Source organism: Rhincodon typus, chromosome 17 (genome assembly GCF_021869965.1).
Source record: "Rhincodon typus isolate 14 chromosome 17, sRhiTyp1.1, whole genome shotgun sequence".
Classification (NCBI taxonomy): domain Eukaryota; kingdom Metazoa; phylum Chordata; class Chondrichthyes; order Orectolobiformes; family Rhincodontidae; genus Rhincodon; species Rhincodon typus.
The window spans coordinates 38,527,123-38,543,228 of NC_063348.1; the positions used below are offsets into that span (position 1 = coordinate 38,527,123).

General features: G+C 40.6%; 1 protein-coding gene across 1 annotated transcript in view; it reads right to left on the reverse strand.

Moving 5' to 3' along the window:
* kiaa1549lb (KIAA1549-like b) overlaps positions 1-16,106 on the reverse strand; it is a 236,516-nt gene that overhangs the window by 28,282 nt on the left and 192,128 nt on the right. Inside the window, 2 exon segments of the mRNA XM_048607385.1 lie at positions 8,364-8,496; positions 14,571-14,773. Of these exon segments, the coding sequence (XP_048463342.1) occupies positions 8,364-8,496; positions 14,571-14,773 (336 nt within the window).

Genomic DNA, 16,106 nt, shown 5'->3' on the forward strand with positions numbered 1-16,106 from the left:
AAAAAAGTCAGCTTTCCTGCTCCTCTGATGCTGCCTGGCCTGCTGTGTTCATCCAGCTCTACACCTTGTTATCTCAGATTCTCCAGCATCTGCAGTTCCTACTATCTCTAAATATGACATGGTGCAGCTTTACTCTGATAGACAAAAAGGTCACTGACAGACCAGCAATTTGAATGCTACTCCCAGATCAGATAAAGATTGGAATCACAGGATAGTACAGTGCATAAGCAGGCAATTCAGCCCATCAAGTCAATGCCATCTGTTTCAAAGAGTAATCTAGTTTATTCCACTCGCCAAAGCTCCTTCCTCATATCTTTGTAAAAATGCACTTAATTTTACACTCATGAAGGACATCAGTGCAGTACTCTGAGAAGGCTGCATTTTGTGCAGGTTTGTATTGTTTTAATGAGATATCAACTCAGGTCTTCCCCATCATTTATATGTAAAAGAGTCTATGGGTACTGCCTGAAGATAGGCAGGAGATTTTACAGGTCTACTTATAACCAACACAAACCCATCAATTCACACCCACCAAAATAAACAAATTACTGGTCATTCCTGTACTTGCTTTCCTGTACTATATGCTGCATACAAATTAAACATATTTGCCTGGGGTGATTGCACTTTGAAAGTAATTAATCGTTTGAGAATCACTGTGAATACAATAATGTGCTCAAAATTTTTCCTTTCCTTAACTGAGCAGGGTAATAGTTTTCAGTATAAATATTTAGCACAGTGCTCACCATCCGTGCCACAACGGTTACAGCAATTTCCTGGTCAGCAAAGTTGAGGCATGGTACACTCCTCTCGAATCTTTTGGCGCCAACACATTGGCACAAGCTTTATCCATCAGGTAAGAGAAATATATTTCACGTGTGACGTGTGAACCGACAGCTCATGTTGCTCCTCAGAGGACATTATGGAAATTTCAAACATTTTATGTAAATTAGAGGCAGCTGCAGAGGGGCTTTTTATTAAAAACAATCATGTAGCCATCCATCACAACGTCATGACACTTTATCGATTTATTTATACAAATCAATTTTGTAAGCAAGATTTGCTCATGTAACAATGCCACTGTACACTTTCAGCAATGGATCACCCTCATCTTCCTGATTGCCTCAGTCTGATGTGTTTTGCTCCTATTCATTGTATGATTATGGCAATTCTAAACTACGGCCTGGATTTAATGCAGCCCATAGTGATAGGAACAGTGGCTACCAGGTCTATTTTAACCTACTTAGTCCCAGGAGAGAATCTGCAGGGGCAGGGGGAGGGGCAGAACCTCCCTGATTTATAGTTGTTGAGTAGATAGATTGGATGGATGGGCAGGACACCCCATGTGCCACTGGCAACAACGATCAATTAGCCATGTCTCGTGAATTTAACAGAACGTACATAGCTTTCTTGTGCCCTTGGAAAGTCACCCAATAACCCCCCTTTTAGCAGTGGAAAGGCGTCCCTTATAACTTTGTCCTCTGCAGTTAGTGGATGGACCTAACATTGAGAAGGGGAGGTGCTGCTAAAAGCCACCTGTCCACCCTTCTGGAACTCCTTAAACCTCCTGCACTCACCCCCAACCACCAACATCACCACCTGCATCTGAACGTCACTCACCTTTGGACTGGAACTCGCATGACATTTCTTACCCTCAGATGGAGACAGTAATACCATCGGCCCCTGTTGCTTCTGGAGCTGACGATAATGAGTAACTGCTCACTTCTGATTGTTTGGTAGCTCTCAGTGGGTGGGACTTCTGCCACCGGGCATTTCAATGGCAGGGGAGGCCTGACAATGATCACACAGGCATCTGAAAAACACTAGATTCTGTCAGGCATCCCCCATGGAAACAAAGTGCATTCCCCACCAGTCCTATGACCAGTGGCAAGAGCCCTATTGGTTGCACAAGGTCCAACCCTATTTCCAGCATGATGTCTCCAACAACTATAGCTTTCAACTGTGACACTCCAAAGGTTGCATTCCTGATAGACATTGTTGGTCTGTGCTGTGCGTGTGCCAATTAACATATACCCATCTTTGAGTTAAAGGTTCAAAAGAACATCTGCTTCTGCAGAAAAGAAATGGCAGCAGTCAAACTAAAGGACGCCTCATACTTGCTCCCTCATTCAATAAGAGCTTGGTTCTTATCTTCTAACTCAAATACAAATTCCTGCCCTACTTCCGTATTCCTTAATTGGGTTCAAGTCCAAATCCAGAGATTTCAGTTACAGATACAGCCTGATAATACCAATGCAGAGACAGCATTGAGATGTCAGGTTTCAGGTGATACTTTAAACCATTCATCCTCTTAGGTGAGTGTAAAACATCTTTCTGTGCCATTTGAAGAAGACCAGAGGGCCAGGTCAATATTTATCCCACAACCTACATTGATAAAAACAGATTGCCTGTTGAAATTCTGCATGTTGGAGCTTCCTGCATGCAAGTTGGCTGTGTTTCCCCAATTTATAACCACAAACTATGCTTCCAGAGTACTCTATTAACTGTAATTTGTTTGGAAAGCCTTAACATTTTGAAAAATGCTCTATAAAACAATTATGTCTTTCCCGTTGCAAGCTATCTGTCAATTTGAGATGGTTTGTATTTTCATGGGGTGTGGACATCATTGGTACAACCAACATTGATTGTGCATCCTTTACTGACCTTCGGAAAGTGATAGTGATCCACTCTCCCTACTGTTGCAGTGATGGGGTTTAAGGACATTTGCAATGTGGTTGGGGTGGGAACTTTATTTTGTGTCATTCATGGTGAGTTGGCATCACTGATATTGTGAAGTTGGGTAGCGTGCTTGTGGACTGGGAGGTAGGAAGTTAGAATTTGGTGTTTGTAAAATGTTAAGGGGGAAAGTATTGCGTGGTCCTTTTAACAGGTGATCTGATTTTTCTCTGCTTAGAGATGTAAAATGGATGTCTGTGAGCTGCAGTTTGAAGGATTACAAGTTCACAGAGAAAACCTGAAATGAAACATTTGTATCAAAAGGCCATACAGTTAGCAGGCCAAGCAGCAGTTTTGTTTTGTTATTAAGACAATAAGTTTTGCATTTAGCCAACCGATTTGAATCAAGCATTTAGATACCAAAAGCCAATTAAATTTAAATCTGATGGTTTTGACAACATAGGGCAAATTGTATTCTAAGAAATTGGTATGTCATCAAGGGTATAAAAGAAGGGGGCAGTTGGACAAAGAGTGGAGAGCTAACTGCCATCCACCAGAGCCAACAGACCTCCACTGGCTCTCAAATTCTCCTCTATGTCTGAGAGAAAGCACCACTTAATTCAAAGATACCAATGGCACAACTAGTTAATATTCCTGACAGAAGAACTAATGGAGAAGGCGTTCCTGACAGAACATTTGACGGAGAAGGCACAGAACTTTCCAGAAGACAAGTAACCTGGCTGTAATTTCGAGAGACTAAATTCTATGTTTGCTTTTATGTTATATAAGTGGGGCTTGTATTTATCAGAACAGCATACCATTAGAACCTTGTTTTATTCAGGAATGGTTAGTAGTTAGAAGAGATTTATTCGGTTTATTAATAGTTTAGTTAATTTGTTCACTCTTAGAGTTAGATAAATAAATTGTTACTTGTTGATTTTAAAGAGTGCGTCAGGGATTTATTTTATTTAACCACTTGAAGTTGCTGAAAGGCAGGTCACACCACTTTTCACACTCCTTTTACAGATTATAGGGAAGGTGCTCCTCTTTCAGTGTTTCGTCTTTAGTTCTCAGAAGAGGTCAGCCTCCAATGAAATAATCTGGTGTTCTCATCCTTGTATCTTTCCAGAAATGTCAAAGGATTGTGATCAGTCTCTGACCAATCGTCTCTGATGCATTGTTTGCAACGTAAACATTAAAATGTTGTAAGGCCACTACCAAACTCAATAACTCTTTTTCAATGGTTGAATATTTTTTCTGGTGGATATTGAGTTTTTTTGAATAACCACCGATTGGCCTTTCACTTCCACAATCATCCTCCTGTAACGACACAGCTCCAACACCTACATCACTTGAATCGATGGCGACTTTAAAGGGTTTCAAAAATTTTGCCGTGGGTAATACTGGTGAACTAGGCTTTTAAATTCTCAAATGCCTCCTGGCATTGTTCTGTCCACTGAAATTTTGTGTTCTTTTTTAACAAATCTGTCATCGGAGCCTCTACGCTACTAAAGTTTAGGACAAATTTTCTGAAGAATCTGCTCAATCCTAAAAATCGTAGCACTTCCTTCTTCAAGGATGGTCTTGGAATTTCCTCAATGGCCTTCGTCTTCGTGTTCTTCATTGTCATCCGTCTGTGTCTGAAGTTGTGCCTAAGAATGTCACTTCCGCCTTCACGAATTCTGTTTCTGACCAACTTTGACTTCCGTTGTCTCTCAAAGAGCTCTGCCCAATGTTCCATGTGATCCTTCCATGAAAGGCTAAAGATCACTAAGTCATCTATGTAGACAGCACAATTAGTCAATCCTGCAAAAACTCTGTTCATTAGCCTTTGAAAACTGGCCGGTGCATTTTTCATTCCAAAAGGCATTACTTTCAATTGATAAAGCCCATTTGGGGTTACAAAAGCAGGAACTTCTTTTGCTCTCTCTGACAGAGGTACTTGCCAGTAACTGCGAAGTAAGTCCAACTTTGTGATGTAAGTGGTTTGTCATACTTTTCTCACACAGTTCTCTAGCCTCAGAATTGGGTACAAGTCAGATTTGATCACAGTGTTGACCTTCTGATAATCTACGCAGAATCCTTGAGTGCCATCAAGTTTGGGAACCAAACACAATCAGCAACCTTCACTCGCTTTGACTCGGCTCGATGATGTCTTCTTGTAGCATCACTTCCACTTCCTTCTGAACTTGTGCTGCTTGGAGAGGATTAAGCCTGTAGGGGTGTTATTTTATTGGAACAGCCTTTCCTATGTCAACCTCGTGTAATATAGCATTAGGCCTTCTCATTCTATTTCTACATATGTTCTCATAGCACTGCAACAAGTCTTTCAATTCAGTTCTCTGTTCCTGGGACAGATAGCTCACTGCCCTATCCTATTCCTTAAGGACTTCCTCATTATTTAATTCGTTCTGAGGCACCTCAAAATCCAAATCATCTGGATTTGATTCTTCCCTCCGACCGGCAGTAACTAATACCTGTTTCTCCAGTTTCCTTTCCCCGTCATAGTAAGGTTTCAGCATGTTCACGTCATACTCTGATAATTTTTTTTCCCCTATCTAGCATCTTTACCAGATAATTCACCTGACTTAACTTCTTCTCAATCTGATAGGGATCATTAAACTTTGCTTTGAAGGGATCTCCTACCTCTGGTAACAGCACTAATACTTTATCCCCACAAGCAAATATACGAATTTTAGATTTCTTATCTGCTTCTTGCTTCATTAGGTGCTGTGCCACCTTCAAATGTTGTCTAGCTAATTCACCTACTCTGTTTAATCTTTCTCTCACCTCAGGTACATAATCCAACTGTGAGATCTCTGACTTCAAACCTACTTTTCAACTTTTCCTTAATTAATTTTAAAGGCCCTCTTACTACTTGTCCGAATATCAATTCAAATAGAGAAAATTAAGTCGATTTATTTGGAGCATCTCTAATAGCAAATAATACAAATGGGATACCTTTATCCCGATCATTTGGGTAATTCTGGCAATAAGCCTTCAACATGGTCTTTAGAGTCTGATGCCACCCTTCCAATGCTCCCCGCGATTCAGGATGGTACGCCCAGGATTATCTGTGATCTCCTTAAAAAATTTGGCAGTAAAATTGGACCCTTGGTCTGACTGAATCTCCCTGGTTAGTCCATAACGGGTGAAGAAAGCAAGCAACTCGTCCATAACTGTCTTTGCCTTGACATTCCATAATGGAATTGCTTCCGAAATCCATGTAGAATCATAGAATCACAGAATCCCTACAGTGTGGAAACAGCCCATTCGGCCCAACAAGTCCACACTGCCCCTCCAAAAATAATCCCAACCAGACCCATTCCCCTATGCCTGATTTCCCCATGCCATAACCTTACAGTCTCCTGAGTCTACTCTGCCATTCTAGATCATGGCTGATCATCTACGTTACTAATTCCATGTTACTCTGTATCCCTTGAAGTTATTAGTATCTAGAAATCTATCAATCTGTGTCTTGAACTTACTTAGTGACTGAGCTTCAACAGTCTCTGTCATAGAAAATTCCAGAAGGTTCACCACCCTCTGAGTGAAGCAGTGCCTATATTAGCATTATCCCACTTCCTATTCCCTTTTGCCTATCCTTTCCAAATACTGAATATTCTTTAATATTCAGCTTCCAGTGTCAATCATACTGCAGCCATATCTGCATAATGGCAATTAAATCATATCCTTTTACTTCTACTGGAACCATCAATTAATCTGTCAGGTTATCTGAATGAATGTAGCATTTGCAGACAGCTTTTAATCTGCCTTTTCAACATTATTCTGTAAGTTTACCCTGGTTGATTTGAGGATTTTTTTTTTCTGTTGCTTTCCATTCACAGCTTTTCTATTGAATGTCCTCTTCGGTTCCCATCTACCGACAAGCGACTTTAAACACTGTCCAAGTAAATCTCCCCGTAAGAATATCAATCTCAGTCCTGCTAAGGTGTACCACCCTCCACATCAAGTCCCAGATGCCACAGAGCTGGTCCCAGGGTCCTGTAAAGCCTCCCTTCCCGTACCATTTTTCCAGCTAAATGTTCATTCACTCAATCACCCGATTTCTACATTCATTAGCACATGGTACTGGGAACAATCTTGAGATTACTGTCTTGGGAGGTCCTGTTTCACAGTTTCTAGCCTGGTTCCCTAAATTCTATTTTCAGATCTCATCCTTATTTCTCCCTAAGTATGGTTCAATAAGCATGAATCTTTCAAGCTCCTAATTTTAGTTGTCTCCATCTTGGCAGATGGACCTAGATGTTTATGAAGGGAAATTTACAGGATGACCTGCACCGAATGTAACTTTTGTTTAAGTTCTTCAGTTGACATTTAGTGGTTCACCAAATTTTATTCTTATTTACTTTTTCTGTTTCTTACAACTGAATGGCTTTCTAGGCTATTTCTGATGGTAGTTCAGCATCAAGTTCAGGGAGGACTAACCTGGTCAGGATGGCAGATTTCCATCACCACAGGGCATCTGATATGTTTTTAAGGCTTTGAATGGCTTCTTGATCATCATAACTGAGCTTATCTTTTTATTACAACTGTATTTAATAAGGTAAATCAAAATTCTCTAACAGCTAATGTGGGATTCAAACTCATTTCTCCTGACCATTAGTCCGAGCCTCTGGATTACTAACCCAGCAACATGGCCAATTTGTGATCATATACTCATTAGCTAGGTTAATTATTTCAATGTCCCATAAAGGTCTCTGTTATGATCACCCACAATATGACTACATAGCAGGAGAATTTCCATTTCCCCTTTCAACAGAGTCATCTGACTCCTAATCTTGACAAAAAAATCGTTGTGGAAGTAGAGCATGTGTTGACAATGCCAAGATGGCCACCAGCCACCTGTACAAGCACATATGGAGATGAAGACACCATACCATGAAGGCAGGGTCTTCTAAGCAGCCCATTCCTGGCCAACCTACTGGTAACTGCCTGCACCCAACTCACTGCCACCCCCAGCCACATTTCCTGTTACAGCTTTCTTAGATATTCTGTCATTCTTGAGTGCGCCAGTTGCTGCACAACCTATTGGTAGCAACAGCAATAAAGACAACCTATTGAATAAGTGTTGACTACATTTCTGTGGAACAGGAGCAAGCTCTTCATCCTTTTACCATTCAATTACGTCTGTACTCCAACTCTATTTAGCTGAATTTACGCACCTTCCTCAATAACCTTATCTAATAATATCTGCAAGGTGAAATCAATTGAAAATTTGAAAAATCAGTTTGATTTAATTTGGTTAGTCAAAGGTATTAAGGTTATTGAAATCCATGCAGGAAGATGGTGTTAAGATACAGATCAGTTAATGGAAGAATAGGCTGGAGGGATTGAATGGCCTCCTCCAGTTACCATGTTTCAAAGTCCAGCCACATATAATAACTTATGACCAACAATGCTTGGAAGGTAGACATGAAAAAGAACATTTGTGCTCTTTCTACACAAGGAGCAATGGTAGATTCTACAGAACAGGAGGAAAAAAACAGAGAAAAGTCTGAAAGACACTTTGTTTTTTTTTTCTACAGAGTGTCATTAATCATCTGGAGTCCAGATCAATTACAGCCCTCAATATTTATACTTTAACAAATAAAACATGTCAAACTCATTGTGAAAGAATGGTACAACTAAATAGAACCTGTCCACAAAAAAAAACACAATCTACTCACATCATATCCGCTGTTGCGAATGCCCCGCCATGATCTCTCCCTCCTGACAAGTAGATCCATCTCGGTTCCTCCTGGACCTGGGCTGTTCAAAGACTGCCTGCTCCTATAAACAGCATTCTTCGTCTGGGATTGCCTACATGGAGTCAAAATATATTTAAAAACAATGATTAGAATTGTAGCAAACACTACATAGATGATTACTAGCATCTGCAGTAAATACAATCACTTACAGTTTGCTTCTACATTGAGGATGTCAAGTGAAATATAGAGCAAATTATTTCTCTCAAACAGTATCTATCCTCAAAGGAAGTGTTAGTCAGAAAATTGATGCTTTGTCTTGAAGCTTTGCATCCTTTCCTTTTAGTTATTCATGGGATGCAGGCATTCCTAGCTAGACCAGCATAAATTGCACATCGCTAAGTGCCACCAAGAAGGTGGCGGTAAGACACTTTCATGAACTGCTGTAGTCTATAATGGTGCTGGTGCACCCATAAGGCTGTTAGGAACAAAGTTTCAGGGTTTTAACCCATCAATAGTGAAGGAACAGTGAGTGATATAGTTCCAAGTCATGATGGTGTGCAACTTTGAAGGGAGGTACGCTGGTGTTCCCATTTCCTTGCATTGTGTTCTCTTTGAGCGTAACATCCTTCTTGGATATTGGAATAACTAGATCTATTATAAACTCTTACTTGGACAACACAAAGATTAAGGATGGTAACCCAATGGAGAAGTTTTTGACGATTAAGGATTTGATAGAGAAGATGGAAAGAAAATGGACAGGGTTTTGCCTTTAGGCTTCTGAACTCCCTAACAGGCTGAAATGGGAGCTCACACCATGAGAAAAACACACAGTCACTCACTGCAGTTTTCACTAGGACAGGCACTTAATGACCAAAGGGTGGGCTTGCTATCCAAACAAGAGATCATTAAAAACTGCAGGGCCAACCAACGGCCTTCATGATTGAAAGAAGCAGGTAATTCAGAGTGAGGCCCTTCAACATGGAGACAATCTACAACTTTTTTTTAAAAACAGAGCATTCAGAATCAGGTAGCAGGAAGCTGAGTGGATAGCAAACTGGCTACAAAAAATAAAGACAGTAAGCGTTTGAAGCAGATACTCAAGACTGGCAAAAGATGAAACACAGTGTTCCACAGAAATTGGTTTTGGGGCCATTATTGTCCTCAATTTATACTCATTATTTGGTTTTGAAAACTGGGAGCATGTAGTGCTTGGAACCAGGTGGATCTTATTGACTGTGACATCCTTGATTGGTGTTGTTAGCCTGGGCCAATCAGGGATCCCTGGTCAACAGATATAAACAAGATACTGCAGCCCTCTTGTGGGGCAGAGGTAATGTCCCTACCCCTGAATTGAAAGACCCGGGTCCAAGTCCCACCTGCTCCAGAGGTGTGTAATAACATCTCAGCAGATTGATTAGGAAAATAGGTTAAATAATTTTTAAAAAAATTATAAACAGGACATTCAGAATCTCCTCACTCCAGGGACTGACTCTGATCTGGTTGGCCACAGCCAGTGTGCTACGTACATGTAAATAAAGGGGGACTTAGAGATGGGATACTGGTCTTCGTGCAGTTATTTCAGAGTACAACTTTCAAAGGTGCATTCAGAATCAAAGTGAGATGTAGTTAATACAAAAGGAAGACTATGACAACATTGAGTAACATGCTACTAATCTTAAAAATCAGCTTCTATTTGGCAGATGCATTTCAAAATGAATAGAATCCTGTTTAGGTCAGAGAAATAAGATGGCCACAGGATGCTTGGATGCTAGCAACATGATTTTAACTTCCTGAAAATTCAGACTGAATGTGTAGAATTACAATCAAACCCACCAACCCATATTTGAGTCTCATTGGTGAGGATCTCTGATGCGACAAAAATGGCAGAAGGCATCAGAAATCCAAAGTCCCACATCCAAACCAGCCATTTTCTATTTTTGCAGGTGTTAGACTGAAGGATGGCCAAGGTTCTTGCGTGCATGGTTTCGAATAGGTAGCTGACCATTTACATCACTTGTTCCCTCCATTCAAATCTTATTTAGAATTCCATTTCGTGTATAACCCAGACAGCGTGCAGATTATACCTACTCAGAGCAGGTCTTAACATTATGGATTTGTATGGATAGCCGCTTTGGAATGGTAAGGTATCTAAACCTGAAACACTTTTGGAGGTGCCCTTTAGCATTGTTAAAAGTTAATATAAATCTGTGTAAAAAATAGATAAACCCATTACTGTCAACCTCAGATGTGAGCACCCACCCACTGAGTCACAATGTAGACTAGCCATGATCTAATTTAATGGTCTGAAGGACTGAGTGATGGCAGCCTGTCCCTATATTTCGGTTTCTTCAAAAGTCAAAGTCAAATGGTCCACATGCCCACCCTTTCGGTTGCTCAGCTTTCACACTGCTGCCTTGTTGGTCATAGATTAGGATGTATTCAGCAATGTGCAACTTGTGGAAGCTGCTGCATTCAAAAGGAAACATCACTAGAGATGGGGTTGCAACATGGTTACAACAAATCCCTGACCTGTCCTTCTCCCTTCATAGTCAGGATGACCAACAGTAGAATCATAGAATATCATAGAAATCATAGCAGCACAGAAAGAGGTCATTCAGACCATCGAGTCCATGCCAACTTTCTCAAAGAGCAATACAATTAGCCTCACTCCTTACTCTTTGCCCAACACCTCGAGTTTATTTTCTCCTTTAAAGTATTTATCCAATTTCAGTTTGAAATCCAATAGTGAATCTTTATCCACCACTTTATCAGGCAGCACATTTCAAATTCTAAGCACTCATCGCATAAAAATTGACTCTCTGGCCAATCATTTTAAATCAGTCTTTTCTAGTTGTCAGCCATTAAAAAGAAGTCTTATAATTCTCTAGCACCTTTCACAATCTCAGAATTTCTCAAAGTGCCTTTCAATCAATTAAGGACTTTTGAAACATAGTCCCTGTGGTCACATAGAAAATACAGCAGCCAATTTGCACACAGCAGGTTCCCACAAACAGCAGTGAGATTATGAACAGACCATCTGCTTTCTCACAATGTTGAATGCGGGCTAAATATTCCCCAAGATGGCAGGGATTTATTTCAGTTACTCTTCTTCAAAGCACTGTTTTAGAGCTTCCCACAGCCACCACAGTGTATAAATGGGGCCATTGGTTACTTTCTCATCCAAAAGATAGCAACTCTGACAGAGCAGGACTGCAGAATTTGATTCATTTATAGGATGTGGACTGAGCAAAGCCAGCAATTGTTGGCTAGTGAGCCACGTTATTGAGCTTCGGCAGTCCATCTGGTAGGTACAACATAGGACTTTAGGGGAGGTAGTTCCAGGATTTTGACCAGAAAACTGTGAAGTATTAGTGGTATAGTTCCAAGTTAGGATATTGTGTGGTTGGAGGGGAACATGGTGGTATTCTCACACACCTGATACCCTTGTCATCTAGGTCACAGAGGCAATAGGTTTGGAAGATGTCATTGAAGGAGCCTTGGTGAATTGCTGTTGTGCATCTTGTAGATGGTATGCACTGCTACCACATGTAAGGTGGTGCCAGTCAGTGGGCTGCTTTGTCATGGGCGGTGTTGAGTTTCTTTAACATTGTAACTGCACTCATCAATGCAAGTGGAGAGTATTTAATCACACTCCTGGCCTGTGCCTTACAGATAGCGGTCAGGCTTTGGGAAATCAAGGGCTGAGTTCCTCACCCCAGAATTCCCAGTCTTTGTCATGTCCTTGTAGCCACGGTATCTACACAGCTAGTCCAGTTCAATATCTGGTCAATGGTAACAACCTCCCTGCCAAGTAATAGCATATTCTTCTGAAGTGCATATCTAGAGTGGAACCATAAACTAACAGTGCTTTGGGTTGGAGGCCTATGAAGCCACTAACACCTTACAGAATCATTTATTCCCTACAGTGCAGATAAAGGCCATTCAGCCCATCAAGCCTGCACCAACCCTCCAAAGAGCATCCCACCCAATCCCTGTAACCCCACATGAACCATGGCTAATGAACCAAGCCTACAATCCCTGAACACTATGCAGCAATTCTGCATGGCCAATCCACCTAGTCTGTACATTTTTGGACTTTGGGAGGAAACCAGAGCGTCTGGCGGAAACCCATGCAGACACGGGGAGAACATGCAAACTTCACACAGACAGTCGCCTGAGGCTGAAATCGAACCTGGGTCCCTGGCGCTGTGAGGCAGTGGTGCTAACCATGCTGTCCCTTTGTTTATCTACATCAATCACAATTTTTAACAATTCTGTCAAACCCCCTCTTAACCTTCTCTGCTCTGCCGAAGCGAGCAGGCCTAGATTCTGCAGTCTAGACAAAGAGCTGAATCTGTCATCACTGGAAACATTTTACTAAAACATCCATCAAATAGCTCAGGCAATCTTAAGGTCAAGGCAGAACATATTGCTGCATATTTTTGTGGGGCGGGGGGGGTGGAAATTGAATCTTGTGTGAGCATATAGAGAGAAAGAGACTTAAAACACTTCTCAAATTGGTGTCTGTTGGTTGTGTGCAATTAAATAAATGTTCTTTCAATATCTCCAAGGTGAATTTTGGAAGTATTTTCAATCATCCCATTTTAATATTTGTGTCAGTTCAGCTGGAAGCCCATCTCAGTTCACTGATTTACAGTTGCTCTATTTTGATTCAAGGCAGCTTTTAATCATCCAGCCCTGCCAAAAATGATTTACAAATGTCAATCTTGCAAACCATGTGAATTTTAGCCACCACTTTTGGAAGCAGAGGTACATATGTCAATACTTTTTCTATTTTTGGAATACCGTTATTACTTGTCTGCACTTTAAGCAATGCAAGCTATTTGTTAATTTTCCCATGCCACCATATTGTAAGTAAAAATAATTATAATTAATTTTCCTTCAAAGCAAAGAGGATTGTTTTAGGAATAAGACAATGAAGGCCCCTTCTCTTAGGCATTACCTGTGGACAAAGTTGCTGGAAAAGCTTAGCAGGTCTGGCAACATCTGTGAAGGAAAAAACAGAGTTAACCAGTTCTGAGGAAGGGTCACCGGACCCGAAACGTTAACTCTGTTTTTTTCCTTCACTGATGCTGCCAGACCTGCTGAGCTTTTCCAGCAACTTTGTTTTTGTTCCTCATTTACAGCATCCACAGTTCTTTTGGTTTTTACCTGTGGTTTGGTGACTGGCCCCCTCAACTCTCAGTTAGAATGTTCAAGTATCACTCCAGAGAGCTGAATGTAACTATGAAGCTGACATTCTAGTGCGGTATGGAGTACAGTGGCAGTGTTATCATTCAGATGAAATATTAAATCAAAGTTGCCCTGCTCAAGTGGACATGGCACTACTTCGAGTTGAGCAGAGGAGCTGTCTCCATTGTGAATATTTATCCCTGAATCAATTTTTCAAAAAGAGATTATCTCCTTTTTATAACACTGCTGCGTTTGAGAGTTTGCTGTGTGCAGAATCGCTGCTGTGTTTTCCATATTTAGCAGCAACTACAGAAATACTTCATTTGTTGGAGAGCACTTTCAGACATTCCAAGACCATGAAAAGTGACATTAAAAAGCACAGATTTGTTTTCCCTTAAATGTAACTCTTCTACTCAACAGCTAACATGTTTTGAATAGGTTGTGGCTTCTTTAAAATTTGATACTGAGGAACTTCCTTTCAGTTTGTCAAGTAATGTACAAGAGACTGCTGATTTATGAACATCTGACTTATGAACACTTGTACTTTAGTAATGTGATCCCATAGAGGAGTGTAATTTTAAAAATCCAACATACAAACTTCTTCTGTACTTGTGAGCCACTATTTGATAATCTTCTGCATCGTGTTCCAACTTGCGTATAAAATCGACTTGTGAATGAACTCCAGAACAGCTCTCATTTGCAACCCGGGGACTGCCTGTACGGAATTAGGAACTGATACGGTGCAGAGATGGCCATTTGGCCCATCACCCTTATCTTGTTTCTTTGACAGGGTTATCTAATTTGTCCATTTCCTTGCTCCTTGCCCATAACAGTGAATATTTTCTCCTCCAAACTTCCATCTCATTCCGTTTTGAAGGTTATTATTGAATCTGCTTCCAACATTCTTTCAAATTTCAAAGGGTTACTGTTAATTCTTCAAGCAATTTGGATTCCCCACCCTCCTGAACTTTTATTGTATTACGTTGTTCTTACCTGTTTCGAGATTCAGTGAATGCAGAGGACACCTGGGTTTCAGCTTCCATCTGTACCTTCTCATGCAATTTCCTCTGCTTCTCCATTATTGCTTGATTATTTTCTACTTCTGGGAAATCATAATACCCTTTTCTCTTTGCCTTCAGGCGTAATTTGTTCCGATAGTGCTCAATATCAGATTTCTGTTTCAGAGCCTTGTTTACCTGTGTAAGGAAGAGCGAGAGAGAGAGACAGAGAGAGGTGAGGCAGAGTGGAAAATGGATGTTCACTGAAAGCAATCAATTTTGTCCCAGGTTCTCTGTGCTTATTTGCCATAGCAAAATACAACTTGTGTTCATGTTACAAAACCTATTGGATGGAATTGTGCTGGGAAAATAACAGTTTGTTCATGATGCAGACCCTATTAATGAATAAATTGACCAGTAATTTCAAGGGATTAAGAGAATGGTGTGAGATGCAATATTCAAAAACTGATTTACATTGTTCAGCTATTTGCCACACACAATTGCTTTCCTGCCCTTAGTCTCCGAGCTATTGAACAACTTTCTGAATTTACACATTAAACACACCACAAAATATTAAGGAATTAGCTTAAGTCCATTTTCTTTCACGTGATCATTGCCAATGCAATGTCAATCAACTTCGCAGCATAGAAGGTGAAAAATTAACTTATTTTCATTCCGAGAGATAGTAAATCATTGTTAGAGATTTTAAAACTTAAAATGTTAAAACAAGTTCTTACATTTCCTTACCACTTTTCTTTCTTAACCCATTTTATTTCCTGTACCCGATTTGACACTAATTCACCCAGTTTCTTTCTCCACCTTCCCTCGATTTCTTTCTCAACCTTTAAATATCACTAATTAAGGAGAAGGGCTTAGGGACAATCATTGCCTCATTGGTCTCAATCTCTACAATCTCTCCAGTCCCACCACCCTGCCAAATATTTGCATTCCTTCAATCCTGGCTCCTTGAACATCCCAGATATTGATTGGTGCTCCATTAGTGGTCATGCTTTCAAATGCACCAGCTCGAAGCTCTGCAAATCCCTCCCTGTCCTCCCATAGAACTCTCCTTAAACCTACCTCTTTCCCCAAGATATTAGCCATCTGTGTTAATAGCACCTAATATGGTTCAACATCTAATTATGCTTTAGAAGGCTCCTGTGAAGTGTCTTGGGATATTTAAAATGTTAAAAATCTGTATAAATTTAAATTGTTTTTATCATGGTTACAGTCAGAAATAATAATTTACTCACAGCAAGGAACCAGAAATGGAATTAGCATTTGCTTTGGATGGTGTTGCTTGATGGATTAGGTCTGGCCGGGACAGTGGGGATAATGCAATCTGCTTCTTTTAAATGATCACTACAAGACCTTCCACATTCACATACATCCTTGATATAAACAGGTAGGACTTTGGGTCAAAGTCTAGTGCACAAGACTGACACATTTGACAGTGCAACAGTCCCTCGGTACTGTTCTACTGTCAGAGATGTAGGCCTTGAACCCCAGAGGGAGTGCTGCCAACTATAGC